Below are 27,612 nucleotides of genomic sequence, written 5' to 3'. Positions count from 1 at the left end.
AGCACTCTACCTACTGTGCTACATCCCCAGCCCGGGAGAAGTTTTCTCGTTTTGAGACAAGGTCTCTCACTGTAGCCCAGGCTGGCCTGAACCTCACTGTGTAGCAGAGGCTGTCCTTGAATTCCAGTTTCCGAAATCCTTCCTCAACCTCTTGCATGCTGGGATTACAGGTATGTAGCACCAGGCTCACAATGAGCCATCTAAGACTTTGTTTGCATGTGTGAGTGTGGGCACATGCATGCCAGGCCATGTGCAGGTTAGAGGACTTTTCCAGGCTCACCTTCCACCTTGTTTTGAGGCAGGATCTCTCTTGTTTCTGCTGCTAAGAGAGCATCTGGCAGGTTCCTGTTCCTGCCTCCTGTCTCACCACAGGGGTGCTGGGGTTACAGGTGAGTTACAGGTGACTGTCACCACATCTGGTTCTGGGTTACCAGCTGAGCCATCTCCCAGCCCTCACAGTGGTTCCTCTCTGTCTTTTTTTTCCTTTGGTTTGAAGGAGCCAGCGAATTTCTGAAGCATTTCCTTACAGTGATGGCACCTGGCTCAGGACAGACAGAGGCAGCCAGGCTCTCCCCATGATGCCTAGGTCTCTCAGGTTTTTAATGATAAAAGTATGAAATGCTTCATGAATTTGTCTGTCATCCTTGTGGAGGGGCCATGGCTAACCCTGCCTGTATTGCTCTATTTTCGTATATGCGCTGCTGAATGGAGCGCTCATAGTGATCTCTGGGGTTTTTGTTTGTTTGTTTTTTGTGGGGGGTTCAAGACAGGGTTTCTCTGTGTAGCCCTGGCTGTCCTAGAGCTCACTCTGTAGTCCAGGCTAGCCACGAACTCAGAGATCTGCCTGCCTCTGCCTTCTGAATGCTGGGATTAAAAGAGTGCGCCACCACCGTCTGGCTTCATAGTGATCTCTTAAAAACAGTAATCAGATTAGTCATTCTTCTGGTAAGAATTCTAACTACTTTTTATAAAAATTGCTTTTCTGAAGCCAGGTGTAGTGGCACATACCTTTAATCCCAGCACTCAGGAGGCAGAGGCAGGGAGATCTCTGATTTTGAGGCCAGCCTGGTCTACATAAAGAGTTCTAGGACACAGAGTTCCAGGCTACACAGAAAAACAAAATAAATGAACAAACAAACAAACAAACAAATACAATAAAAAATAGAATAGCTTTGTTGTTTTTTTTTTTTTTTTTTTTTTGGTTTTTCGAGACAGGGTTTCTCTGTGTAGCTTTGCGCCTTTCCTGGAACTCACTTGGTAGCCCAGGCTGGCCTCGAACTCACAGAGATCCGCCTGGCTCTGCCTGTTGTTTTGTTTTAAGGTGCTTGAGGTTGAAGCTAGGTCTTAGCATGCTAGCAAATGCTGTCACTGAAATGTTTCCCAGCCCACCAGCTGTTTTGGGGTCTGTTAGCAAGCGCACTTCCATCCTAGGATATTTCTGCATGTAGAGTCTACAAATGCACAGTCACGCTAGTCTCCTCAGCTTGGTGCGGTTAGCTGTACCTCTCGAAACGTCTTCACGACTCCAGGGATGTCATAAAAGATTGTTGCGGTTCCTGGGCTCCTCGCCACTCCTACTCCAGTGACAGTGTCTGTCTGTATGATATTGTTGGTAGAGATCATCCACACCCCAGGCTCACCTGAGAAAGACCAGAGAAAGTGCCTGGCTGCAATTCTCAGTATAAATTAACAAGTTACTTCATTCAAAGTCTCAGTCAGCCGCTCCAGACCACTCTTTTCCAAGAACGTAGGTAGCTTTTCTGAGTATCTGTTTCACCCGACGCCTACTGGGTTTCTGACCCTGACCAGCAGCTCTTCTGCTTCCTCACCCTTCCTAGTGTACACTGGGTTGTCTCTCAAGATTCCAGAATGCAACACTGGAGGGTAGTCCTGGCCAAACCCAGCAAAAGGCCTTGCTTCTGCGGCCGGCAAGCTGCTCAGCAGGCAAAGTCACTGCGATAAAGCCTGAGCTAATTTCCAAGACCCACACGGTGGGAGAAAACACAGAACTGACTCCTGAGGGTTGTCCTTGGACACTCATATGTGTGTGTATCCTGACACACGTGCCGGAAGTTGTCCTCTGACCCTGTGTATCCTGACACGTGTGCCGGAAGTTGTCCTCTGTCCTTCATATGTGTATCCTGTCACGTGTGCCCCCCACGCCCATAAATGTTTAAAAACAAAGTTTGCTTCATCTGAGATTTACACTTGTGGAACTGTAATTTTCATTGCTGACTTTGAAGCAAGCTTAGCTCACAGGCCTTGGAATGTACATCGGTCATTGCAAGTCAGCTCCAAGGCAGAGATTTGCCCTTGGCTGATTAGGACCACCTTTGTAACAAGTATAAAACATGTAGTGTGTGTTAGAATTAGGTCCAGTGCTGTCACTTAACTCAGCACGTATCCATAGTTCCCAGAAAAGAGACCAAAGCCCAAACCCTACACCACCCAGCCAGTCATACATGGACGGCTGCAGGAACTCTTCCCTGGGAAGACATAGACTGTTCACCCCCTCCTTATAGGGCACCAGTGACAGACCAAATCCAAGTTCAACTTGGGAAACTAATAAGTTTATTGGGCTTACTTATAGAGCATGGGTGACCCTGAAGCTGCCACACTACTGGAGAGTCACCCCAACATGGATGACAGCCCCCATAGCTGCACAGATGGAATCCCTCCTTCAGTTAGCCTTCCACACTGTGTGTGTGTGCTCTAGCACCCCTCAAGGCTAAGAGGTTTGATGCAATCAGAGCAGAATCACATCCAACGAACTGCGAGGGGCGAAAGTGTGAGGCTCCAATGACCCTCTCCATCCTTCCTTCTCTGAGGCAGCATCAGCACCGAACAGGTCTGATCTCGGGGTCTACCGGAAGGAGTCCCGTTGCTCTGATGCAAACAATAGCTGTATGCTTAGAGAACAAGAGAACAGTGCTCCACAACACATGATGTGTGGCAACGAATGCCACTTTGGGACATACTGTCTGTGAAGCCAAAGAACTCATGTTTCCTCACCAACGGGAAATTTACTTTGTATTTTTGAGTGCTATTTACTTTTTACTTTTGAGTGCTATTTTTGGTTTGAACCCAAGGACTAATTTCCATTATTTTTATTGAACTTAATAGAACTTCCAACAGAAATGTTTTGCTGATTAACATAGTCTAGGGTTGGCAAGATGGCTTGGCTCGGATGGTACATGTGTTTGCTGTGCAAGCCTGATGACCTGCGTCTGATCCCGAGTCCCTAGCGGAAGGAAAGAACCAACTCCATAACGTTGTCCTTTGACCTTCATGCATGCCATGGCATGTGTACCACACACCATACAAATCTGCCACAGTGACCTATCGGACATTAGATTAGGCCTTGACTGCTGCCTCATAGAACTGCATATCAATACTTGTTTCCTAGAACTCAAGTCTCATTGTTTTTTTTATTTCTCGTATTTCATCAATGATTATAATTTCAAATATTTTTAGATTTTTAAATTTTGTGTATGAATGTTCTGCCAATATGCATATATGTACACCACACATGTGCCTGTTGCCTGTGGAGGCCAGAAGAGGGAGTATACAGATGGTTGTGAGCCACCATGTACATGCTGGGCATTGAACCCTGGTCCTCTCGAGAATAAGAAGTGCCCTTCACCACGGAGCCATCTCTTTAGTCCAGCTTTTATTATTCTTTTTTTTGTTTTTCTGAGACAGGGTTTCTCTGTGTAGCTTTGGAACCTGTCCTAGAACTCACTCTGTAGACCAGGCTGGCCTTGAACTCACAGAGATCCGACCGCCTGGCTCAGCTTTTTATTATTCTTAAACTAGTAGTTACCTTCCTTCAAAAGCCGAGATGAAGACACAGCACCCCAGATAATCTACATTATATAATATAAAGTTGTGTTCAGTAGGCAGTTGGTAAGTGCTAACTACTTGACTTCTAATTGGTTATTGAGAAAATGGCCGGTCAGCTGAGAATTATCAGCTAGTATGACAAATAATCAAACACTTCGGGCCATCAAGATGGCTCAGCGGGTAAGGGGTCCTACTACTAAGTCTGATGACCTGAGTACAATACTTGGGACCCAACTGGTGAAAGATCAGAGCTAACTCACCCAAGTTCTTCTTGTCCTCACACACAAATAAATAAAATGTCATAAGAAATCAAAATAAATAAATATTTTTGGGGGGTTGGGGGGAAGGGTCTTATACTATGTAGCCCTGGCTAACCTGGAACTGGTTGTATAGACCAGGCTGGCCTCAACCTCACAGAGATCTGCCTGCCTCTGCCTCCCAAGTGCTGGTATTGAAGGCGTGTGCCGCCCACCTGACAGAACTGCCTTTTGTGCGGTTAAGGAGAAGTACGCCTACCATGCTGATTGACGAGGTGCGTGCTGAAGCAGATGACATCTCCAACAAAGGTAAGCTTGGTGTCCGGCTCAATGGCGTGTTCTACAGCAACAGGAATGTAATCTGCCATACCAGGGTGCCTTTGGTCCCAAAGCCCCAAAACGGTCACCCCTCTGTTCACGGCCTGGGCCATATATGTATAGTTTTTGTTTCCTGGTCCAATGAGCAGCAAGTCATCTCTGAAAGAAGACACAAAAGGCAGGAGGGTCTGAAAAGGACGGCTGAGCATGGGATTCAGGGATGGGGTGTTTAGCCAGCATGCAGGAGGCCCAGGCTGCCAGTGAAAAGCTGGGTGTAGTGGCACATTCCTGTGTGCCCAGCATCACGACACCAAGTTCCAAGCCAGTATGGGCTATATAGTGAGTACCAGGCTAGCCAGAACTACAAAGCAAGGCCCAGTCATAAACAAACAATTTCTGTAAAGCGATACTACATAGGAAAAGGTTGAGGGAAGAGACTTTGCCGTGAGTTTGTTTTAAAGTTTTTATTCTCGCCGGGCGGTGGTGGTGCACGCCTTTAATCCCAGCACTCGGGAGGCAGAGCCAGGCGGATCTCTGTGAGTTCGAGGCCAGCCTGGGCTACAGAGTGAGTTCCAGGAAAGGCGCAAAGCTACACAGAGAAACCCTGTTACGAAAAACCAAAAAAAAAAAAAAAAAAAAAAAAGTTTTATTCTCTGTGTGTGTGTGATGGGCACATGTATGGCACAAGGACTTTTGGGGGGTCGGGTCTGTCCTCCCATGATTTGGGACCTGAACTCAGGTCACCAAGCTTGGCAGCCAGTGCCTGCTGAACCACCACTGGCCCTGTTAGTTTGTTGAGAGGCTCTCACGTAATCCAGGCTTCCCTTGACCCTGCGTGTAGCTCAGGATGACTTTGAATTTCTGATCTTCCTGCCTCCACCTCCCAAGTGCTAGGATAATGGATAAGCACTACCATGCCTGGTTCTTTATGCTGTCTTGCTTTTCTTGAAAGTTTTATTATGCAACCCAGTCTGGCCTCAAACCTTCAATCCTTCTGTTTCAGCCTCCTAAATGCTGGGGTTACAGGCACATTAGCTCTTCCTAATGAAGATTTTTTTGTTTGTTTGTTGTTTTTCTTTAAAGACAAGGTCTCACTGTGTAGCCTTGGCTATCCTGGAACTTGCTCTCTAGATCAGGCTGGCCTCGAACTCACAAAAATCTGACTGCCTCTGTCTTCTGAGTACTGGGATTAAAGGTTTTCGCCACTACACCTGGTCACAATAAAACTTCCTTGTGTTGTTGTTTTGGGACAGTTTCATGTAGTGTAGGCCAGCCTCAAATTCCTATGTAGTTGTGGATGCCATTGAATTCCTGCTCCGCCCACCTCCATCTCTCAATAGCTGTGCTGGGATTATAGGAGTATGTCACAATATCTGGCTTGAGTCAAGCTGTCTATTTTATTTCATTTTTAAACAAAATGAAAGAAGATTTATTAGGGAATATAAGAAACAATTCCTGAGAGTGTAAGGGCTCAAAGAATGAATGCCCAGTAAAGCTCTCTGATAATACTCTAGTTAGTTCCTTGTGGATATTTCATAAATTAACACTTGAAGACTCAAGACTTACTGGAAACTCTTTTTGGCTTTTCGAGCAGGGTTTCTCTGTGTAGCTTTGCGCCTTTCATGGATCTCACTTTGTAGACCAGGCTGGCCTCGAACTCACAGAGGTCTGCCTGCTTCTGCCTCCCAAGTGCTGGGATTAAAGGCCTGAGCCACCACTGCCCAGTGGAAACTTTCTAAATTAGCAATACTCTTTTTTTTTTTGAGACAGGGTCTTACCATAGAGTCCTAGGAAGCCCAGGTCTTGCTATGTAGACAAGGCTGATCTCAAACTCATAGAGATCCACCTGTCTCTGTCTCCTGAGTGCTGGGATCAAAGGCATATGCCACCTGACTGACAATATTTTCTTCTTTTTTATTTATAATTAATTAATTAATTAATTAATTAATTTTTTTGTTTTGTTTTTTTTTCAAGACAGGGTTTCTCTGTGTAGCTTTGCGCCTTTCCTGGAACTCACTTGGTAGCCCAGGCTGGCCTCGAACTCACAGAGATCCTCCTGGCTCTGCCTCCCGAGTGCTGGGATTAAAGGCGTGCGCCACCACCGCCCGGCTAATTTATTTATTCTTATTACATGTACATTGGTGGTTTGCCTGCATATATATGTCTGTGTGAGAGGGTCAGATCTTGGAGTTACAGACAGTTGTTACCTGCCATGTAGGTGTTGGGAATTGAACTCAAGTCCTCTGGAAGAGCAGTCAGTGCTCTTAACTGCTGAGCCATCTTTCCAGCCCCTGACAACATTTTCTTAAAAATATTGTTTTATTTTGCCAGGTGGGCAGCAGAGACAGGTGGATTTCTGTGAATTTGGGTGCAGTCTGGTCTACAGAGTGAGTTCTAGGACAGCCAGGGCTACACAGAAAAATCATATCTCAAACAAAGTAGTTTTGTGCGTGTATACCCTCAGAGGCTGAGGAGGGTGCCGCAGAGGGCGCTGGATGTCCTGGGACTGGAGTTACATGTGGTGTGACTTTCCCAGTGTGGATGCTGGGAACTGACCTCAGTTCTCTGCAAGTGCAATGAGCACTCTGAACTGCTGAGCCATCTCTCTAGCCCATTTTGTTGTTTGGAGAGAGTTTCAGTTTGTTGTCCAGGCTGGCCTGGAGCTTCCTTCATCTCATGGCAATCCTCCTGTGTCAGTTTCCTAAGTACTTTGTTATAGGCACCAAGCCCAGCTGACAACACTACTCTTTAACTAACTGGTTCTGGCTCTCTGTGTGTGTGTGCATGTGTATGTGTGTGTGTGTGTGTGTGTGTGTGTGTGTGTGTGTGTGTGTGCTTTGCACGTTAGGAGTGTCCTATCTCTTAGCTATATACCTGGTCATCCCTCAGCCCCCTTTGCCTTAAAACAGGGTCATACTCTGTAGCCCACATTGGCCTGAACTCATTGCTATGCATGAAGCCCAGGCTGGCTTTGAATCTTGAGATTTTTTTCCCCCCACTTTACATTCCTTATTACAGGGATGTACCACCACACATGGCTCATTATTTTAATTTTGAGAAAAAAAAATAGAGATCAGACTCCAAGTTCTGAGTGTAAGAGGAATCTGCCGAAAGCGCTGCAGAACACCGACTTAACTGTCAGGTTTCCACCACGGTGCTAACAACACCCCTTTGACTTCCGTACCTGTTCAGAGCCATATAAAGTCGAGTATTGTGGGTGTGGAATTTCTCTCCAATGTTATTATAAAACTCAACAATAAAGGTGAGAGACATGCCCAAGGGAAAGGCTGACAGGGTCCTTCCTTGGGCTGTGTGTAGCTTGGGGTAGCTGCTCATTCGAAGGTATGTCACTGGTGCTACCTGTGGGAGACAAAACCCACCGGTACAGGGACTGCAGCTCTGGACAAGAGCTGCTATCACACTCTACGACCTGTAGTCAAGGCCACAAGCTGAGTGTGTGTGTGGAGGCCGGAGGACAGCCATGTGCTGTTGATCCCTGCCTTCCGATCCTGACCAGGTCTCCTCACTGCCGTGGAAGTCGGGCTAGCCGGCCCTTGAGTTTCTGGAGTTTCTCCTGTCTCTGCCTCCCATTTCTTGTAGGCCCACTGGGATTACACATGCTTGCACTACCACATCTGGCTCTTCTGTGGGTTACGGGGATCCGAATTCAGGCTTGTACCTGTGCCGTTACCCACTTCCCCAGCCCCGGTACTCCTCTGTAGGGCAGAGCCTTTGACTGACATGCTTGTAGCGAAAGGAATATGATGTCACAGGCGATGGCTATTTCATTATTTAAGCTGGCAGGCAAAGAGAAGCTGTAGTGTAGTTAGTCCGTTCTCTGCAGAGTGCTTGGGATCTATCACTCGGTGATTGATTATCAGGAATACAGTGGACTCCCCCCATGGTATGAAGGCTGCACTACAGTAAGACAAATACAATCTGATCCCAGTTTGTCACTTCATAGCTGTAGGTAGTTCTGGATCTCAGCTTCCTTCTCAGTTACATGCAGCCCATACAGTTCTTACGGTAGTAAAAAGAGGTTATGCACACAGCAGGACTAATATATGGGCTGGAATATGTATATTTCTAATGCCTAAATGATTCTTGTTAGATTAACATGCCTCTGAGACCTTTTCTACATTTGATCTTAGCCAGAAGGCCAAGAAGTATTCTGAGGCCTCTTTCCACTCTAAAATGTTTAATTCTATATCAGAGTCAGACATTATTTTTGAGATATGGTCTCATTCTGTTGCCCACGCTGGCCTTGAACCTGCAGCATCCTTGTGCCTCAGCTTCCTGAGTCTGGGACTGAAGTCATGGGCCACCACACCCAGCTCTGACAGAAGCAGTTCTATCCTTTGCCCTCACCACTCTTGGCAAAGCTGTTGGAAGGCAGTCACACTAATATGACCCAAGCCCTCTCTTCAAAGGCGGCATAGTCCGTTTTCGTATGCTGCTTTGAAGCCACGTCGGGATCTGCTCTTACGGGTTCACTTGTCTTTCAGAGAAGCTCCTAGTTCTCAGGAAGACATTTCCTTTCAGGGCCAGGGCCTTCCGTCTACTTTGTTATCCTTATTTATTTACTTGTTGGGTTTTTGAGGTGCTGGGGTCAGATCCCAGCTTTTGCATGCTAGGCAAGCGCTCTACTACTGAGCTAGATCATAGACCCCATTATTTTATTGATTTAGTCCCTGACTCACCTGGACTCCAGTTATGGTTGTTTGATTGACTCCGAAGGGTTCTATAGAGGTGACTTCTAACACTGCAGTGCCCGCAATGGATCCAGATCTCAGGAGCCCTTGACCATCTTCTTCAATGACCGAAGAATTAGGGAAACACTTGAGAACACGGGAACTCACAAAGGCCGCGCCTTCTCTAGGAGGTAAGCAGAACAAGTAGGCACACTCTTGGGGACCCCGTCTGGTCAGAGGGAAACAGGTGAGGACTGGCAAGACCGGGATGAATGTATTGGCTCCCCTGTACTACCAGCACTGGTGGCTGAGGCAAGAGGATTGCCATGAGTTTGAGTCCACAGAGTGAACTCCAGGCTAGCTTGGGCTGTACATAAAAACCCTGTCTTAGAAAACTAAAAACTTAAAAAGACAGTTTTGAGGAAGACTGTTGGAATCTGTGCTCTGGAACTGTATTCTCCATGTTCCTCAGGCAAAGTCAGCCCCATGGCTTAAACTTTTTCCCTTCCCCCTCCACTTCCCCACCCACACTCCCTCCTTCCCTTTCTCCTTTTCTTCCTGTTTCTATTCTTAAAATTTTTTTACATTTTTTAAAAAAATATTTTTATTTATTTATATTTTAATTTTTATTTTATGTGCATTGGTGTTCTGTGTGCATGCATGTCTCTGTGAGGGTGTTGGGTCCCCTGGAACTGGAGTTATAGACAGTTTGTGAGCTGCCATGTGGGTGCTGGGAATTGAACTCAGGACCTCTGGAAGAGCAATCAGTGCTCTTATCCTCTGAGCCATCTCTCCAGCCCCAACCTTTTTAAACCTTATTATAAAAGTTGAGGAACTGGGAGTGATGGTGCACATCTTTAATCCTAGCACTGGGAGGCAGAGGCAGGTGGATCTCTGTAAGTTCAAGGCCAGCCTGGTCTACAGAGCAAGTTCCAGGATAGCCTGGACTACATAGTGAGACTGTCTCAAAATAACAACAAGGGGAATGGAGAGATGGCTCAGGGGTTAATAGCACTGGATGTTCTTCCAGAGTACCAGGATTCAATTCCCAGCACCCACATGTCAGCTCACAACTGTCTGTAACTCCAATTCCAGAGGATTGATCCCCTCTTCTGTTTCACAGAATCCTACACACATGAAGGACACAAAAGCTCATACAACCATACACATGTACATATAAAAATAAAAGATAAACAAACAATTAAAAAATGAAAACCTTGAGCATGGCATGGTGAGCCTTAATCTCTTTTTTTCATTTTTCTTTATTAAGAAATATTCTACTCACTCCACATACTATCCACAGATCCCCCCTCCTCCCTCCTCCCACCCCCAGCCCTCTTTCCCAAGCCACCCCACATCCCTACATTCCCCAAATCGAGGTCTCCCATGGGGAGTCAGCAGAGCCCAGCACACTGAGCCTAGGCAGATCCCAGCGCCTTCCCACTGCACCAAGGCTGTGCAAGGTGTCACACCACAGGCACTGGATTCCAGAAGCCTACCCATAGACCAGGGACAGATCCTGATCCCCCTGGCTGGATGCCCCCTAAACAGTTTGAGCCAAACAACCGTCTTCCGTATCCATAGGGCCTAGTCCAGTCCCATGGGGACTCCACAGCCACCAGTCCACAGTTCATGGCTTCCACTAGTGTGGCCAGTCATCTCTGCACATCCTCCCATCATGATCTCTACATCCCTTGCCTGCAGTATCTCTCCTCTCTCTCATCAATTGGATTCCCAGAGCTGAGCCTGGTGCCTGGCAGTGGATCTCTGCATCTGCCTCCATCAGTCACTGGACAAAGGCTCTATGATGACAGCTAGGTTATTTGCTAGGCTGGTCATCAGAGTAGACCGGTCCAGGCACCCTCTAGACCACTGCCAGCAGACCAAGGTGGGGTCAACCTTGTGGATTCCTGAGAGCCTCCCCAGCACCCTGCCTCTTCCTATTCCCATGATGTCCTCATCTATCATGGTATCTTCCTCCCTGCCCTCCCACTGTCCCTGTTCCAGCTTGACCCTCCCATTTCCCTATGTTCTCATCCCCCACTCCTCGCCCTCTGCCATCCTCCCACACCCAGTCCACTCATGTAGAGCTCATCCACTTCTCCTTCACAGGTGACCTTTAATCTTATCACTTGGGAGGCAGAGGCAGGTGGATCTCTATAAATTTGAGGTCAGCCTTGTCTACATAGTGAGCTCCAGGACACATAGAGAAACCTTGTCTCAAAACAAAACAAACAAACAAACAAACAAAAACCCAAAAAACAAAACACTAACACCCTCCTCCCCAAAAAGTTGCAAATTTAAAAAAGAAAATCACACACCCAAAATAACCAGACCCAAAGACTAAACAACTGTGTTTTAAGGCAAGGTCTCATGTAGCCCAGGCTGGTTTATTACGTAGCCCAAGATTAACTTGAACACCTGATTATCCCTCCACTCCTCTAGTGCTGAGACATCCAGGTATGAGCCACCATGCCTAGCTCTGGCTGGTTTCTCCACTGCCTCCCAGAGTCTCTCTTATTCCAGGCTGACCTTAAACTTCCGAAGTAGCCAAGGGTGACCTTGAATTCCTGATCTTCCTGTCTTACTTTACCTTTCTCTTGCTGTGATGGAACACCATAACCAAAAGCAACTTGGGGAGGAAAATGTTTATTTGGCTTACACTTCCAAAAACAGTCCATCACTGAGGGAAGTCAGGGGAGGAACTCAAGCAGGGCAGGAACCTGGAGACAGGAGATGATGCAGAGGCCATGGAGGGGTGCTGCTTACTGGCTTGTTCCTCATGGCTTGTCCAGCCTGCTTTCTTGTAGAACCCAGGACCACCATCCTAGGGATGGCACCACCTGCCATGGGCTGGGCCCTCCTCCATTAATCATTAAGTAAGAAAATGGCCTACAGGCTTGCCTACAGTATGATTTATAGAGGCATTTTCTCAACTGAGGTTCCCTCCTCTCAGATGACTCTAGCTTGTGTCAAGTTTACATACAATATCCAGCACATATCTCTAGCACCCCACATGCTGGGACTACAGGTATATACCACTACCCCCAGGCCTATGCTTTTCTCTTGAAAAATCAAGTCCTGTTGCATACCAAAAAAATTATTTGGACAAAATAACTGAAAATATTCAAACAAATACTCATACGTGAGTGATGTCCACAGCATCTCTATTCACAATAGTTAAAAAGCGAAAATGACTGAGGTGGAATGGCATAACACTTAGGGAGCTGGGGAGGAGGATCAAGATGTTGAGAGCCGGTCTCAAACACACATGGAAACTCAAGCATGGCGGCACACCCCTGTGTTCCTAGCACGGAGGAGGCAGAAGCAGGAACATCAGGAGTCAGCTTGGATTCTATGAGTCCCTATCGAGAGAGAGAGAGAGAGAGAGAGAGAGAGAGAGAGAGAGAGAGAGAGAGAGAGAGAGAAAGAGAGAGAGAAATAGCCAAATTGGGTAAAAGTGTTTGACGCAAAAGCCCAACTTGTGTTTGATCCTAGGATCCCATCAGCGAAAGAGAGAATTGACTGCTGAAGGTTGAACTCTGTCCTCCACATGCTCACTGTGGCATGTGCCTGGACCGGGACACACATACACACTCACCCATCCACTCACTCACTCACACACACACACACACACACACATATACACACACACTCATACATGCACACACTCTCACACACTCACACATATACATGCAATAATAAGTAAGCCTTTTGGTTATTTTTATGTTGTATGAATTATTTAATCTCTGAAAAAACTGTCAGTTTAGAAAAATCTCTTAAGAGTAAATGGTAGCTCTTTCCATGTGCAATTTAAACATTTTAAATGTTTTTAAAATTATTACTAATGTGTGTGTGCAGGTGTGCACATGCCGCCTTGTCTCATTTTGTTTTTCATTTAATTTTTTTCATTTTACATACCAACCACAGACGCCCCTCTCTTCCCTCCTCCCCCCTCTCCCCCCCTCCTCTCCCCACCCCTGCCTCATTTTGGCTGCTGCACTTCCTACTTCAAGCCAGATTGCCCACATCTTGATTTTTCACTTGGTCTGCGCTTGAACTCAGGTCATCAGGCTTGTGCCCTAAGCATTTTTAGAAACTGGATATCTTGTCATCTTGCCAGCTCTTAAACTCCATTTATCAGTGTGTGTGTGTGTGTGTGTGTGAAAGAGAGAGAGAGAGAGACAGAGACAGAGACAGAGAAAGAGAGGGGAGAGAGAGAGAGAGAGAGAGAGAGAGAGAGAGAGAGAGAGAGGCAAGCGGACGGACGGACGAACGGACGGAAGAGTACAGAGGACAGTTTTGTAGTCTGTGTTCCAGTGGCTTGCAGGGCAGTGTCCAGACTCTCCCTGCTGAGCCGCCGCTCCAGCACCCCATCCCCATGTGTGACATCTTACTGAGGTTCCCTCAAGTCAGAACCCGCTTTCCTTCCTCTCCTTTACCTGTTGGTGTGGAGCTTGAGCTGAGAATTCATAGGCATCAGAATCTGCTCGGGTTGGCAATCTGCATAGAAAAGTTGGAGTTTTTCAAATACCTACAGGGAGAAAATAATTTTTCCTTCATTTCAGGAAAAGACAAGTTGTGACCTTTACTCACATATGGATGGGTTTCAGGACAATCCAATGGGAATTGTGTGTTGAACATGCGCAGTAAATACAAGTCACCAGTCTGCCGGACTTCTAATTAGTCTAATCATCCCACCATACTCTGCCCTGAAGCAAGCCATGGACTTTCTACATCTTCGGATACAATCTAGAGTATACAATCTAAAGCTGGGCTAGTGGCACACACCTTTAATCCCAGCACTCAGGGGGCAGAGGCAGGTGGCAGAGTCTGTGACTTTGAGGCCAGCCTGGTCTATATAGAGAATTCCAGAACAGCCAGGACTACATAGAGAGACCCTGTCTCCAAAAACTGAACTAAAATATTATTAAAATTGATATTATCATACATTATATGTTATTAAAATAATATATTATTTAAAACTATATTCTCATAGCTCTATTCCTGAAGTACTGGCCATGTGGCGAATCCCACTGGCTACAGCCTCTGTGGTAGATTAAAGGTATTTGAGACCTGGTTTTAGCTCTGTTCCCTGAACTGGGATCTGGGAGCAAAGACTTATATACTGTTAGCAGAGGCGCCATCCAGCTCCCCTGCTGCCTACTTAAGTGTCCTTTCCTATACTGAATCAAGGAACCAAGGACAAAATAAAGGGAAAGATCGTTTGTCTTTTGTCTTTTATTTATTTACTTTTTTTTTTTTTTACACTTACTATTTGTGTGTGGGGGTCGCACACGGGCACATGCATGTGCATGCCACTGTATTTGTGTGGAGGTCAGAGGACAATTTTTTTTTTGAGTTTAAGTGAGAGGACAGCTTTTAAGAGTTGGTTCTCGACTCCAGCTCTGTTGAGGCAGTGTTTCTCGTTTCTGCCCTGTGACTCGGCGCCAGCCCAGAGCCTTAGCCTCCCTTCTGTTGTAGGGTCCTAGGTTACAGATGTGCACCGTCAGATCTGCCTTTTTCAATTTAGGAATCAAATTCAGGTTCCCAGGCTTTTGCAGCAAGCACTTTACCCTCTGGGCATCCCTGCAGCCTCCACTCAGTATTTCTTCTAGAATGCAGTGATAAGGCATGTGAGAGCTTAGTTACGCAGATTGGAACTGTGCCCAGCAACACATCTGCTGGATTAATAGAAATGTGATTTAGGTGGGCACTTACCAGGATCTGAATCTCGTCAGACAGTTCCAGCACACTCCCCTCAAACTGCCCAAAGGTGCTGCTCTCACTTCGGACAGTGACCTTGATCGTGGTCCTGCCGGCCGCTTTTGTGTGGACAACCATGGCGAAGTTGTTCTCTGCTGGAAGTTGCAGAAACACCTAGACAATAAAGGGATGGGTTGAAAAAGCACTCAGGAGGTGAGGGCTGGGCTGGAGGGCTGGGCTTGCTTCTCATGTAGGGAGGCCTGGGTTCCATCTCAAGCACCACATAAGGGGAGTGGTCTGCAGATCTGTAATCTTGGTGCTCAAGGGGCCGAGGTAGGAGGTTCAAGAGTTCAAGGTAGAACCTGGTGGTGGTGGTGGTGGCTACGTAAGCACTTAATCCCAGCATTCGGGAGGTAGAGTCAGGTGGATCTCTGAGTTCAAGGCCAGAATAAGTTCCAGGACAGTCAGGGCTATATAATAGATACTCCGAAATTTGCTATGTAGATCAGGCTAGATTAGAACTCAGAGATCTGCCTGCCTCTGCCTCCCAAAGAGTTCTGAGATCAAAGGCATGCATCATTATACTCAGCTTAGAGATGGTCTTTAAAAAAAAAAAGATTTTAATTTTATTGCTGGGAGGTAGTGGCTCACACCTTTGATCCCAGAACACTTTGGGAGGCAGAGGCAGGCAAATCTCTGTTAAATCCAAGGCCAGCCTGGTCTATAGAGGGAGTTCCAGGACAGCCAGGGATATCACACAGACAAACCCTGTCTCGAAAACAACAGAAATAAACAAAGAAAAATATTTAATTTTACACACATTAATGTTTTGCCTGCACTACATCTGGGTACCATTTGCATGTAGTACCCACAGAGGCCAGGAGAGGGAGTTGGATCCCCTTGAGCTGGTCATGAGCAGCCATGTGAGTGTTGGGAATCAAACCCAGGTCCTCTGAAAGAGCCATGAGTGCTCTTAACTGCTGAGCCAATTCTGCAGGCCAGAGACACAGTCTTAAGTTGCATTGTTCATTTTCTCTATGTCCATCCAGATCCACCAGAGACCAAAGGCAACCATGGCGGGGCAGTTTGGTTAGCCATCCATTAAAGCAAGGCACTCAACCGAGATCCAGCTGCTATAGCAGCTGGATAACATCCATGATACTTAACAACCCCACCGAGGGGTTCCAGCTCTCAGTATGACAGGCTCAAAATCTGTATCTGTGTATGTGGTTTATAAACTGTGGTTATATTATTTATGTGTGTGAGCACACACATACAGGGGTCACAGGATAACTTACGCCGTTGTTTTTCTCCTTCTATATTGTGTGTAAACAGAAGTCAATGCTGGACGTCTTCCTCAATGGCTTTCCACCTTATTTGTTAAGACAAGATTCCTTTCTTCCTTTTTCTTTCCTTTCTTTCTTTTTTCATTTTTTTGTTTTGTTTTCTAGACAAGGTTTCTCTGTGTAACAGCCCTGACTATCCTAGAACTCATTCTGTAGACCAGGCTGGCCTAGAACTCACAGAGCTGCCTCTGCTTCCCAAGTTCTGGGATTAAAGGCTTGCACCAACATCACCCAGCAAGGCAGGATTTCTTACTGAAACTGGAGCTCTTCAGTTGGACTAGATTAGCTGGCCAGAGGCCCCAACACTGTGGCTTTTTACGTCGATACTGGAACTCCAAAGTCAGGGCCTCATGCTTGTACTTATGGATGTTATGAAAGCATTAAGGTTCTCAAGACACTAAATTGAAGTAACCAGGCCATGAAATGTCCTCAGCAAACAGAAGAGACTCTGAAAATTCAGAGTCTCAGATTTCAGATTTGAATGCTTACAAATCTGGAAAAGATCCAGGCAGAGGTGGTGCACACCTTTAATTTCAGCACTCAGGAGGCAGAGGCAGGTAGATCTCTGAGTTTGAGGCCAGCCTGGTCTACAGAGCAAGTTCCAGGATGGCCAGGACTACACATGAAAATCCTGCCTCAAAAAACAAAACAAATCTAGAAAAGAAAAACCGACATTTACGTCATTTCAGATTGAAGTATAAATTCCTAGGCAAAAATAAATTCAGGAACAGGACACATATATTACTTTTATTTTATTTTTCTGATTTTTGTCTTTCATTTGAAGTACAAATAAACTACATTTTCATGCTTCTACATTTAAATGATAACCCTCCCCCTTTTTTTTAAAGACATGGTTTTACTGTGTAGCCCTGGCTGTCCTGGAACTTACTCTGTAGACAGGCTGGCCTCAGACTCAGAGATCCACCTGCCTCTGCCTCTCAAGTGCTGGGATTAAACGTGTGCATCACCATCACCCGGCGAAATGATAAACTTTTGCATGAATAAAATTATGTCAATTTAGGCCTAAGTAATGAAAGGATGAACAAGTCATGAGGACCTTAGACAATAAAATGGTTCCTAAGGCAGGCCAGACATGATGGTGCACCTGTAATCCCAGCACTCAGAAAGCAGAGGCAGGAGGATCACTTCAAGTTTGAGGCCAACCTGGTCTACACAGTGAGTTCCAGGACAGCCAATACTAAATAGTGGAACCCTGTCCAAAAAAATTGTGGGGGGTGAAGGGCCAAAGAGAAGCAGTTAAGAGCACTTGCTCTTGCAGAGGACCTCAGCTCACACCTGCCTATGATGGATCTGATACTTCTTGCCTCCAAGGACACCTGCACACGTGTATACACCTCTAATTAAAAATTAAAATAAATCTTAAAACTCCCATGTCAATACAATAAACAGATGAATTCCTACCTCTGAATGCCTGGGTACCAGATCTAGCACATCCCTTTTGCTCATGGACCAGTGGAAAGTGAGCATGGGGTTGGCATTGCTGAAGGAGAAAGGAGTCTGGGTACTGGTCACCCCCATGACATAAACTGGCATCTGAAAAGAAAGTGTGGGATTGTGCTATATACCCTGCTTACCTAGCATTATCAGATTAGTGAGCCCAGAACACGGCACTCATACCAACCTCAGAGTTGGGCATGGTGACACATACCTGGAATCCCAGAATTTTGGAGGCTGAGGCATAAGGATTTTCTTGGTTTCAGGCCAGCCGGGGCTACATAGCAAGATTCTGTATCAAGAAAACCATGGCTGGGTGGTGGTGGCGCACGCCTTTAATCCCAGCACTCGGGAGGCAGAGGCAGGTGGATCTCTGTGAGTTCGAGGCCAGCCAGGTCTACAGAGCAAGATCCAGGAAAGGCACCAAAACTACACAGAGAAACCCTGTCTTGAAAAAAAAGAAAAAAGAAAAGAAAGAAAGAAAGAAAGAAAAAAAGAAAAGAAAACCATGTACACAGGAGCTAAAGAGAGAGCTCGGCCATTAAGAGCGCTGGGTTCTCCTCAGAAGGATCCAGGCTCCATTCCCAGCACCCACATGGTGGCTTACAACTGTCTCTAACTCCATTTCCAGGGGATCCAATACCTTCTTCTGTCCTCCATACATGTGCTACGCAGACACACATGTGGGAAAACCCCCCTACACACAGAATAAAAATAAATCTCTCCCTCTCTCTCTCTCTCTCTCTCTCTCTCTCTGGTTTTTCAAGACAGGGTTTCTCTGTGTAACAGCCTTGACTGTACTCTAACTCGCTTTGTAGACCAGGCTGTACTCTAACTCGCTTTGTAGACCAGGCCGGCCTTGAACTCTCTGAGATCTGCCTGCCTCTGCCTCTCCAGTGCTGGGATTAAAGCGGTGCCTGGCAGTAATAAATAGATCTTAGAAAAATAAAAATAAACCCAGATTTGGGTTTATTTTTGGGGGGAGGGAGAGAGAAATGGAGGACCCAGATGCACGCTTGCTCTGTACAACTGACCTCGGTGTCTGTGATGAGTCGTGTTGCAGCTGCCAGGATCCTAACAGCCCGTAGCTGGACAACTTCAATCTGGACTTCATCCTGCCCGACAAGAGGAGAGCAAGCTTAGGCTAGGGGAGTTCCTGTGGCTGACAGAGGTGCTTACAGCTAGCTCCTTATACTGTTTCTGATGTTCAACAACAGCAAAAGGCCCGACCACGTATGTTTGCCTTTGTTCTTTAAAAAAGTTCTATAAGGAAAGGTAACACATCTAACAACAATACCAAGAACTCCGTGGATTCTCCACGAGAGCCCACGTGTTTTCTGTACCCGATGTGGGGAGCTGGAAGGACATTCCTAGTCTGCTGGCATCCTCATCCTCACCTGTCCCCACGACCCCAAGACTGGAGAGCAGAGCAGAGCGGAGCAGAGCAGGGCAAGGAATACCTGGGAAAACACAATGACCTTGCCGGTGTCTTCGTTCACTGTCTGGATGGTGCCGTGGACGACAGCTGTGCCAACCATTTTCCCTGTAACCTGGCCCCTCCTGTTGACAGTGGCCACAGTCTGATTGCTGATGGAGAAGTGGATGATGGACTGGGGCTGAGGGCCACCTTCAGACATGATCTGCAGTTTAAACACAGCCGGGAATGTGGGGAAGAAGTCACATCTCTTTTCCCAACATTTTTTTTTTTTTTTCTCCAAGCAACTTCACTTCTTCCTCCACTTCCTGGACAGCACACACCACATCAACTCAAATGCGTGTGGAAGAAATGTGTGCTGCAAATGACCCACAGGACTCCAAGAGTGCTGATGCCTCATGCATCATGGATCAGAGAACTTTCTTCTTTATTAGCCCCAGCTGTTCTGGGTACAGGAGAGGACGGGAGGTGTGTATGCATGGAGAATAGAAAGAGCAAATCATGTTTTCTGCTTTAAAAGTACCTATATTGGGGTCTGGAGAGATGGTTCCGTGGTTAAGAGCACTGGCTGCCTTTCCAGAGGACCAGGTTCAGTTCTCAGCACCCACATGGCAGGCAGCTCACAACCCTCTGTAACTCCAGTTTCAGGGGACCTGACGCCCCCTTCTGGCATCCTTGAGTATGGTATGTGGTGCACATACATAGACACAGGCCAAACACTCATACATATAAAATAAACTAAATCTCAGCCAGGCAGTGGTGGCACACACCTTTAATCCCAGCACTTTGGAGTCAGAGGCAGGTGGATCTCTATGAGTTTGAGGCCAGCCTGATCTACAGAGCGAGTTCTAGGACAGCCAAGACTACACAGAGAAACCCTGTCTTGAAAAACAAAAACAAAAACAAACAAACAAACCTCAACATTAAAAAAATCATCTATATCATTGATATAGATTGACATCGATTACAGGCATCCACCTGTAAGTAATCCTAGGACTTGAAAGATTGAGGCTGGAGGGCGGTCAGGAGTTCAAGGCCAGCCTGGGCTACATAACAAGGCCCTGTTTCAAAACCCCAAACAACCCATAAGAAGATCACCTGTATCATGTTAGTTGCAATCAGCGTCATTTTCTCAGGAACCAGTCTGAATGGAGGGAATACCTGGAGAGGACACAACAGGACAACGGGGGCCATTGTCAGTGCCTGCTGTTTGTGACCTGAACTACAGAAAACCGCTCACTGTGCACACACAGGTAACACAGACCTACGCACTGTGGTCTGACTATATTAGCCAACAATTCAATAGCGTCTAAGCGGCTTACTCTGCCTACTCATTAAGACTATATTTATAAGGTAAAGGCACTGGCCACCAAGCCCGACAACCTGAGTTCGATTCCCCTGACCTCCACAGACTGGCTGTGGCATTAGTGCCCCTCACACACAAAAAATAAACAAAGTAAATGTAAAAGCATTAATATTATACTTATAATATTTGAACATAAACTAGAGAAAACAGTACAGCTCAGTCTTGGGTTTATACCACCCAGCTTCAAAAACGTAAAGATAGGAGGGCTGAAGAGATGCTCAGCAGCTGGCTGCTCCTCCAGAGGACCCGGGTTCAATTCTCAGCACCCACATGACAGCTCACAATTGTCTCCAGCCCCAGAGGATCTGACACCCGCACACAGACATACATGCAGGCAAAACACAACATTGTTCATGAAACAAAAATAAATAAATAAATAAATAAATAAAAATGTAAAGGTATAGCTGAAGACCATCTTATTATTTTTTTCATGCTGGGTATAGAACCTAGGGTCTTATAAATACTAGGTAAGCACTTTACCACTAAGCTACACTTTAGCCCCATCTTTTCTCTCTTTTTCTTTTTTTCTTTCTTTCTTTCTTTTTTTTTTTTTTGTTTTGTTTTTTTCGAGACAGGGTTTCTCTGTGTAGTTTTGGTGCCTGTCCTGGATCTCGCTCTGTAGACCAGGCTGGCCTCAAACTCACAGAGATCCATTTGGCTCTGCCTCCTGAGTGCTGGGATTAAAGGTGTGCACCACCACCACCTGGCTTATTCCTGGCTTCTTATGTGGGTTACAGGGGATTACACTTGGGTCCCCTTGCTGTCCTGCAATCATTTTACTGTCTCAGCCTTCTTCTCAGGCCTGAGAAATAACTTTTTATATAAGACTAAGATGAAATGCTTGGATAGGGCCAGGGCTGTAGGTCGGTGGTAGAGTGCTTGCCTAGCATGCAGGAAGCCCTGGGTTCAGTCCCTCATACCATACAAAATGGGATTTGGATAGCAGATGCCTGTAATCTTAGCACTCAGGATAATGAGTTCAAAGCCAACCTGGAATACACTATCTCAAAAATAAACAAGAAGAAAAAAAGGTAGTATTACTTACTGATGTTAAAATATTCAAAGAGGCCAGGCATGATTATGCATGTCTTTAATCCCAGGAGTTGGAAGGAAGAAGTAGGTAGATCTCTCTGGGCTCAAGGCCAACCTAGTCTACATAGTGAGTTTCAGGCCAGTCTGGGCTACAGAGTGAGACCCTATCATAACAAATAAAATATCCATCTGGGAAGAGCTGGGAAAGTTGTTACACACCTATGCTGTGTACTCAGAAGCCCGAGGCAGGAGAATCACTGAGCTAAGGAATTTGATGCCAAGAGAGAGACAGAGAGGGAGAAACTAGAGAGATAGTTCAGTGGTTAAGAGCATTGGCTACAATTGTCACCCGAGAGGCTTCCTCTGGCAGCTGATGGCAGCAGATGCAGAGACCCACAGCCAAACACTGGGCAGAAAGAGGCCAAATTGGAGATCTCCATCAGGTCTTCCCCTTTTGGAGCTTGGGGAACCCCACAGAAGTGGGGGAAGAAGAACTGTAGGAGCCAGAGGGGTCAAGGACACCAGGGGAACACGGTCCACAGAGCTCATAGGGGCCCACAGAGCCTGCGTGGGTCTGTGCTAGGTCCTCTGCATATATGCTATGGTTGTTAGCTTGGTGTTTTTGTGGGGCTCCTAACAATGGGAGTGGGTGTGTCTCTGACTCTTTTACCTCCTCTTGGGACCCTTTTCCTCCTCCTGGGTTGCCTTGTCCCGCCTTGATATGAGGTTTGTACCTAGTTTTCTTGTATCTTGTTAAGTCAGGTTTGGTTGATATCCCTGGGAGGCCTGCTCTTTCTGAAGGGAAACAGAGGAAGAGTGGGTCTTGTGGTGGGTGCTGGCAGCTGTGGAGGTAGAGGAAACTGCAGTTGGGATGTATTGTAAGAGAAGAATAAAAAAAAGAGGTCAGCCTGATCTATAGAGCAAGTTCCAGGGCAGGCTCCAAAGCTACAGTGAGAAACCCTGTCTTGAAACAAACAAACAAACAAACAAAAAAGAGTATTGGCTGGGTTTGATTCCCAGTACTCACATGGTGGTTCACAACCAGGTAACTCTAGTCCCTGTGGATCTGACACTGTCTTCTGGCCTAATTTCTGTACTTTCTACATGGTACACAGACATCCACACAGGCAAAACACACACATAGGATTTTTAAAAAAGGAAAAAAATTGAGCGAAAGTGAATATAAGAGAAAAGGGAAGAAAACATACTTTATAAATTTTTTTTTTCAAGACAGGGTTTCTCTGTGTAGCTTTGCGCCTGTCCTGGAACTCACTCTGTAACCCAGGCTGGCCTCGAACTCACAGAGATCCACCTGGCTTTGCCTCCCGAGTGCTGGGATTAAAGGCGTGCGCCATCACTGCCCGGCACTTTATAAATTTTTTAAAGACGTTTATTTTACGTATATGGTGCTCTGCATGTACACCTGAATGCCAGAGAGGGTATCAGATCCCATTACAGACAGCTGTGAGCCACCATGGGGGTGCCGGGAATTGAACTCAGGACCTCTGGAAGAGCAGCCAGGGCTCTTAACCTCTGAGCCATCTCTCCAGTTCCAGAAAACATACTTTTGTTTGTTTGCTTTTGAGGCAGGGTCTCATAGTGAAGCACTGGGGGGTGGGGGGTGTCTTAAACTCCCTAGATAGACCAGGCTGGTCTCAAACTTGATGCAATCCTCCTGTCCTGGAACTTGCTATATAGTCCAGCCTGGCCTCAAACTCATGAAGATCCACCTCCTTCTGCCTCCCCAGTGCTAGGACTAAAAGCGTGTGCTACCACACCTGGCTTTGTCTGCGTGCATGTGTGTGTGTGTGTGTGTGTGTGTGTGTGTGTGTGTGTGTGTGTATGTCATATTGTGGAAGTCAGGGGACAACTTTCAGGATTCAATTCTCTTCTTCTACTGCGTGTTCCAGGGACTGAACTCAAGTGACAATGAGGCTTTCATATCAGGGACTTCTACAGCTGAGCTTTCTCACCAGCCCATTTATATGTGTGTGTTATACATACACATTATATATGGTGTTATGTTGTGTTCACCTTACCCCGACATTCCTAAATCTTTCAACTTTTTTGTGCTTTCTAAATTTTCTACAAGAACTGTATCCCATATATTTATTTAGTCTTGGGGGAAAGAAAACAGTTAATTGTAAACAGGAAAATCCCAAACTAAACCTGTGTGAACAGAAAGGGATAAACGATGGTAAGTGAAGAAGTGCATCCAGATGCCAGTGCTTACTCACCTCGATGTGCCGAGGTGCCGAGGTAAATTTTCTCCCCATCCTGTCTGTGGCAATGGCTACCAGCGTGGTTTGTCCAACAGTGACAGCACGGAGCATGTAGTTTTCAGAGTACTCATCCTGATCCTCCATTAACCTGCAACGATCCGTGTGGTGTTGGTGGGAAAGAGCTGGTAGTCTTGTTTGTTTGTTTGGTTTTTTGAGACAGAGTCTATCTCTTTAGCGCTGGCTGTCCTGGAACTCTCTATGTAGAGCAGGCTGGCCTGGAACTCACAGAGATCTCCTACCTTTTCCTCCCAATGCTGGGGTTAAGTCATAAACCACTAAGCCCTGTTAAGATCTGGTTTTGAGAAGGGCCAGTAATTCATCGAAGATGCTTAATATATTCTAATTCTGGCTAGAGGGACCTTCTAGAAAATGAATCTCCAGAGTCAAGACTGATTTCCTTCAATAACAAGATGCTCCTTGGGAGCAAAACTTTTTTTTTTTTTTTTTTGAAGATTTATTTATTTATTATGTATACAGTGTTCTGCCTGCAGGCCAGAAGAGGGCACTGGATCTCATTAGAGATGAGATGGTTGTGAGTCATCATGTGGTTGCTGGGAATTGAACTCGGGACCTCTGGAAGAACAACCAGTGCTTTTAACCTCTGAGCCATCTCTCCAGCCCGGCAAAACCTTTTTTAAGGCTGAAAAAGGAGTAAGTGTGATAAAAACAGAGCGGTGGAATTGTGAATACCAAATTTCCTAGTATTTTTTTCTTTGTATTTTGAGACAGAGTCTCATATAACCGAGGCTGGCCTTGAACTCATAATCCTGTCTCTATCTCCCAAGTGCTGGGGTGACAGGTGTAAGCTACTGTGCTCAGGGAATTCTTGTGTGTCTTCTTTTTCAAAGGAGAGGACCAAGAACGTTTGTTGGCCAACACAAGAGAGTTTTAGAAAATTATTTAAAAAAAAATGACATATTTTAGTGCTCGAACAAACCATTTAGGGCTCTTGACTTTTTAAATTTTAATATTTAATTTTATGATTTTATTTTATTCATATGAGTTTTTTGCTTGTGTGCATGTCTGTGTACCACTTGTGTGTCTGGTGCCCAAGAAGGCCAGAAGAAGGTGTTGGATGCCCTAGAACTGGACTTACAGATGGTTGTGAGCCACCATGTAGGAGCTGGGAATCAAACCCAGGTCCTCTGGAAGAGTAACCAGTGCTTTAACAGCTAAACAATCTCTCCAGTCCCATTATTTTTGTTTTTTGAGGGAGTCCTACGTAGCATAGGCTGGCCTCAAACCTGTGGTCTTTGTGTCTCAGCCTTCTGAATGCTGGGGTTACAGGCATGTACCACAGCACCCAGCTTGAATGAATACAGATACAGACTGTGGGAAGAGAGTATGGACTGAGTAAGCTACACAAAGGACAGAAGGAAATCGGACTAAACTCAGGGAGGCTGACTAGGCCACCAGGAAGAAGACTGTCGGTACACCAGTCAGGAGAAGAGAGGTACTGGGTGGCCCTTACCTCAGGGTGACAATGGCAGATGCCAGCTGTAGTTTGACATCCATGTTTCTGAAGTACTTGTTCCGGAAAGGGTGCTTGGAAGAGCCAAGAATCCTCACAACCACTAACACAGTTTTGCCAATCTCAACCTAGCCATTGAAAAAAGGCAGCATGAAGCATATGCATTCCATTGAGCAAGGACGGGCTAAGTTTCTGAGGGGGCAGATATTCCTGTACATCCTGATGTTCCTGCTAGGCTTCTGATCAATGGTCCTTGACCACCATCAACCACTCCCCCTTGGATTCATTCATTCATTCCCTTCTTTCTTTCAAATTACATTTATTCATTTGTGTGTGTGTGTGTGTGTGTGTGTGTGTGTGTGTGTGCATATTTGTACATACCATAATGTGCTAGGGAGGTCAGAGGACAACTTGCCGGAGTTAATCCTCTTCTTCCACCGTGCGGGTCCTGGGATTGAGTCAGGTCCTCCGGCTCGGCAGCAGGTACCTTACCCAGTGAGCCATCCAGCTGTCTCTCTTCATCTCCATCTCTCCTCTTCTCCCCTCCCCACTATGTGGCCAGGCTGGCTTGAAGCTCATTACATAGAAATGGTCAGCTTTGGACTCACAGAGATCCGCCTGATTCTGCTTCCTGAGTGCTGGGGTTACTCTTTATTTTAAAAGAAAATTTAAGTCATCTCGGCGGTGGTGGAGTACGCCTTTAATCCCAGCACTCGGGATGCAGAGGCAGGTGGATCTCTGTGAGTTCAAGGCCAGCCTGGCCTATAGAGTGTGACTCTGTATCAACGAACAAACAATAAGACAACCCAGCCTCCTAAAATAATACCCATTTCATTTATCTTGATTTTCATCATGTTTAATTTTGGAATGGTGTTTTTGGTTTGGTTTGGTCTGGTTTTTGTGCAGTGACAGGTTGTTGATTGTAAAGAGTAGACTCCCGAGAAGTGACAGTAGACAATGGCCAAAGGGACCACTGAGAATATGCGCTTTGCTTTTTAGTTTGTTTGTTTTTCGAGACAGGGTTACTCTATGTAGCTTTGGAGCCTTGTCCTGGAACTCACTCTGTAGACCAGGTTATCCTCGAACTCACAGAGATCCACCTGCCTCTGCCTCCCAAGTGCTGGCATTAAAGTCATGTGCCACCACTGCCCAGCAAGAATGGTGCTCTTTAAAGGCTGGCGTTTTCTTCCTTAGTCTAAGGTCTTGTAAGAACTGTAGTTGAGGAGAGACTGTTAAATGTGCTGGGGGAGTGAATAAGTTTGCATCATTCCTGACTTAAAACGACTCTCACCTTATCAATCAAATCCAGCTCCACTTCCTGTATGTCTGATACCCTGAGCCTGGCCATGGCTGGACCCAAGGAAGCCAAGCACAGGTCGTACACTTCCAAGGTTAGAAATCCAGGATGTACTGGAACTACCTAGAAGAAGATGGTGTTCAGTGAGAGGCAAAAACCACAGATCTAAGCAGAGGTTAAGGGACTTGAATGACACAAACTCGAACACACACCTCCAGCTTCTTAGTCATCAGCAGGGAACAGATTTCATAGAGAAAATCAAATATGAATGTGCTATGATTGCAGATGGGGGTGGTGAAATGGATGGACATTTGGCCTCTGTCTTTGTACCTGAGGACCCCAGTTCGATTCCCCCCACCCATATGGCATGGTTCACAGCCGCTTGTAATTCCAACTCCAGGGCACCAGATGCCTTTCTCTGGCCCTGGTTGCCACTTGCACTCATGTGTATAAACCCACACATTGACACATGTGTATACGCATAATTTAAAAACTAGTAAAATAAAACATTTTATTAAAAACAAATAAGGCTGGGCGGTGTTGATTCATGCCTTTAATCCCAGCACTCAGGAGACAGAGGCAGGCAGATCTCTGAGTTTGAGGCCATTCTGGTCTACAAAGTGAGTTCTAGGACAGCCAAGATTGTTAGACAGAGAAACCTTGTCTTGAAAAATGAAAAACAAAACAAAACAACAACAACAAAAAGATTGTTTCCTGTAATCAAACTGGCTTCATTCCAGAGATGCAGGGCTGGATCCATGTACAAAAGTTAATAAACGTCATATAGAATCTACATGGACTCGGGACAGAGATCACATGATTATTTCAGTAGATGTAGAAAACACATTTGACAAAACCCCAAATTCCTTCATGATAATAGCAATGATGTAAATTATATTGATAGTCATGTGATGTGTAAGCTTCAGTGACCAGGGGATGCCTGGAACTGGAGTTACAGACAGTTCTGAGCCAACATGTGGATGTTGGGGATCGAACCCAAGTCCTCTGAAAGAGCAGCCAGTGCTCTTAGCCACTGAGCCTTCTCTCTTGTTGTGGAATACTAGTTTAACTGTGTAAAGATGTGCTGCATTTATTTATGCTGCATTTGTTTTA

At 45.9% G+C, this 27,612-nt stretch overlaps 1 protein-coding gene and 1 non-coding gene across 3 annotated transcripts in view; both read right to left on the bottom strand.

Moving 5' to 3' along the window:
• Nup210l (nucleoporin 210 like) overlaps positions 1 to 27,612 on the bottom strand; it is a 101,493-nt gene that overhangs the window by 10,609 nt on the left and 63,272 nt on the right. Inside the window, exons 21-33 of one of the 2 annotated variants that reach the window (XM_059265748.1) lie at positions 26,494 to 26,622; positions 25,203 to 25,330; positions 23,687 to 23,819; positions 20,150 to 20,212; positions 19,077 to 19,256; positions 18,651 to 18,731; positions 17,584 to 17,715; positions 14,831 to 14,989; positions 13,552 to 13,643; positions 9,119 to 9,293; positions 7,603 to 7,778; positions 4,360 to 4,577; positions 1,504 to 1,640 (exon numbers count right to left, since the gene is read on the bottom strand). In XM_059265748.1, the coding sequence (XP_059121731.1) occupies positions 1,504 to 1,640; positions 4,360 to 4,577; positions 7,603 to 7,778; positions 9,119 to 9,293; positions 13,552 to 13,643; positions 14,831 to 14,989; positions 17,584 to 17,715; positions 18,651 to 18,731; positions 19,077 to 19,256; positions 20,150 to 20,212; positions 23,687 to 23,819; positions 25,203 to 25,330; positions 26,494 to 26,622 (1,803 nt within the window). The remainder of the gene's footprint in view (positions 1 to 1,503; positions 1,641 to 4,359; positions 4,578 to 7,602; positions 7,779 to 9,118; positions 9,294 to 13,551; positions 13,644 to 14,830; positions 14,990 to 17,583; positions 17,716 to 18,650; positions 18,732 to 19,076; positions 19,257 to 20,149; positions 20,213 to 23,686; positions 23,820 to 25,202; positions 25,331 to 26,493; positions 26,623 to 27,612) is intronic. The other variant, XM_059265747.1, reaches the window with a different exon arrangement.
• LOC131913910 (U6 spliceosomal RNA) lies at positions 608 to 714 on the bottom strand. The gene has a single exon (XR_009379983.1). It is a non-coding gene; the product is annotated as a U6 spliceosomal RNA (small nuclear RNA).

This window comes from Peromyscus eremicus, chromosome 6 (assembly GCF_949786415.1).
Source record: "Peromyscus eremicus chromosome 6, PerEre_H2_v1, whole genome shotgun sequence".
Lineage (NCBI taxonomy): Eukaryota > Metazoa > Chordata > Mammalia > Rodentia > Cricetidae > Peromyscus > Peromyscus eremicus.
Note: the sequence above shows the minus strand (reverse complement) of the source record. Positions and strands in the feature narration are given on the sequence as shown.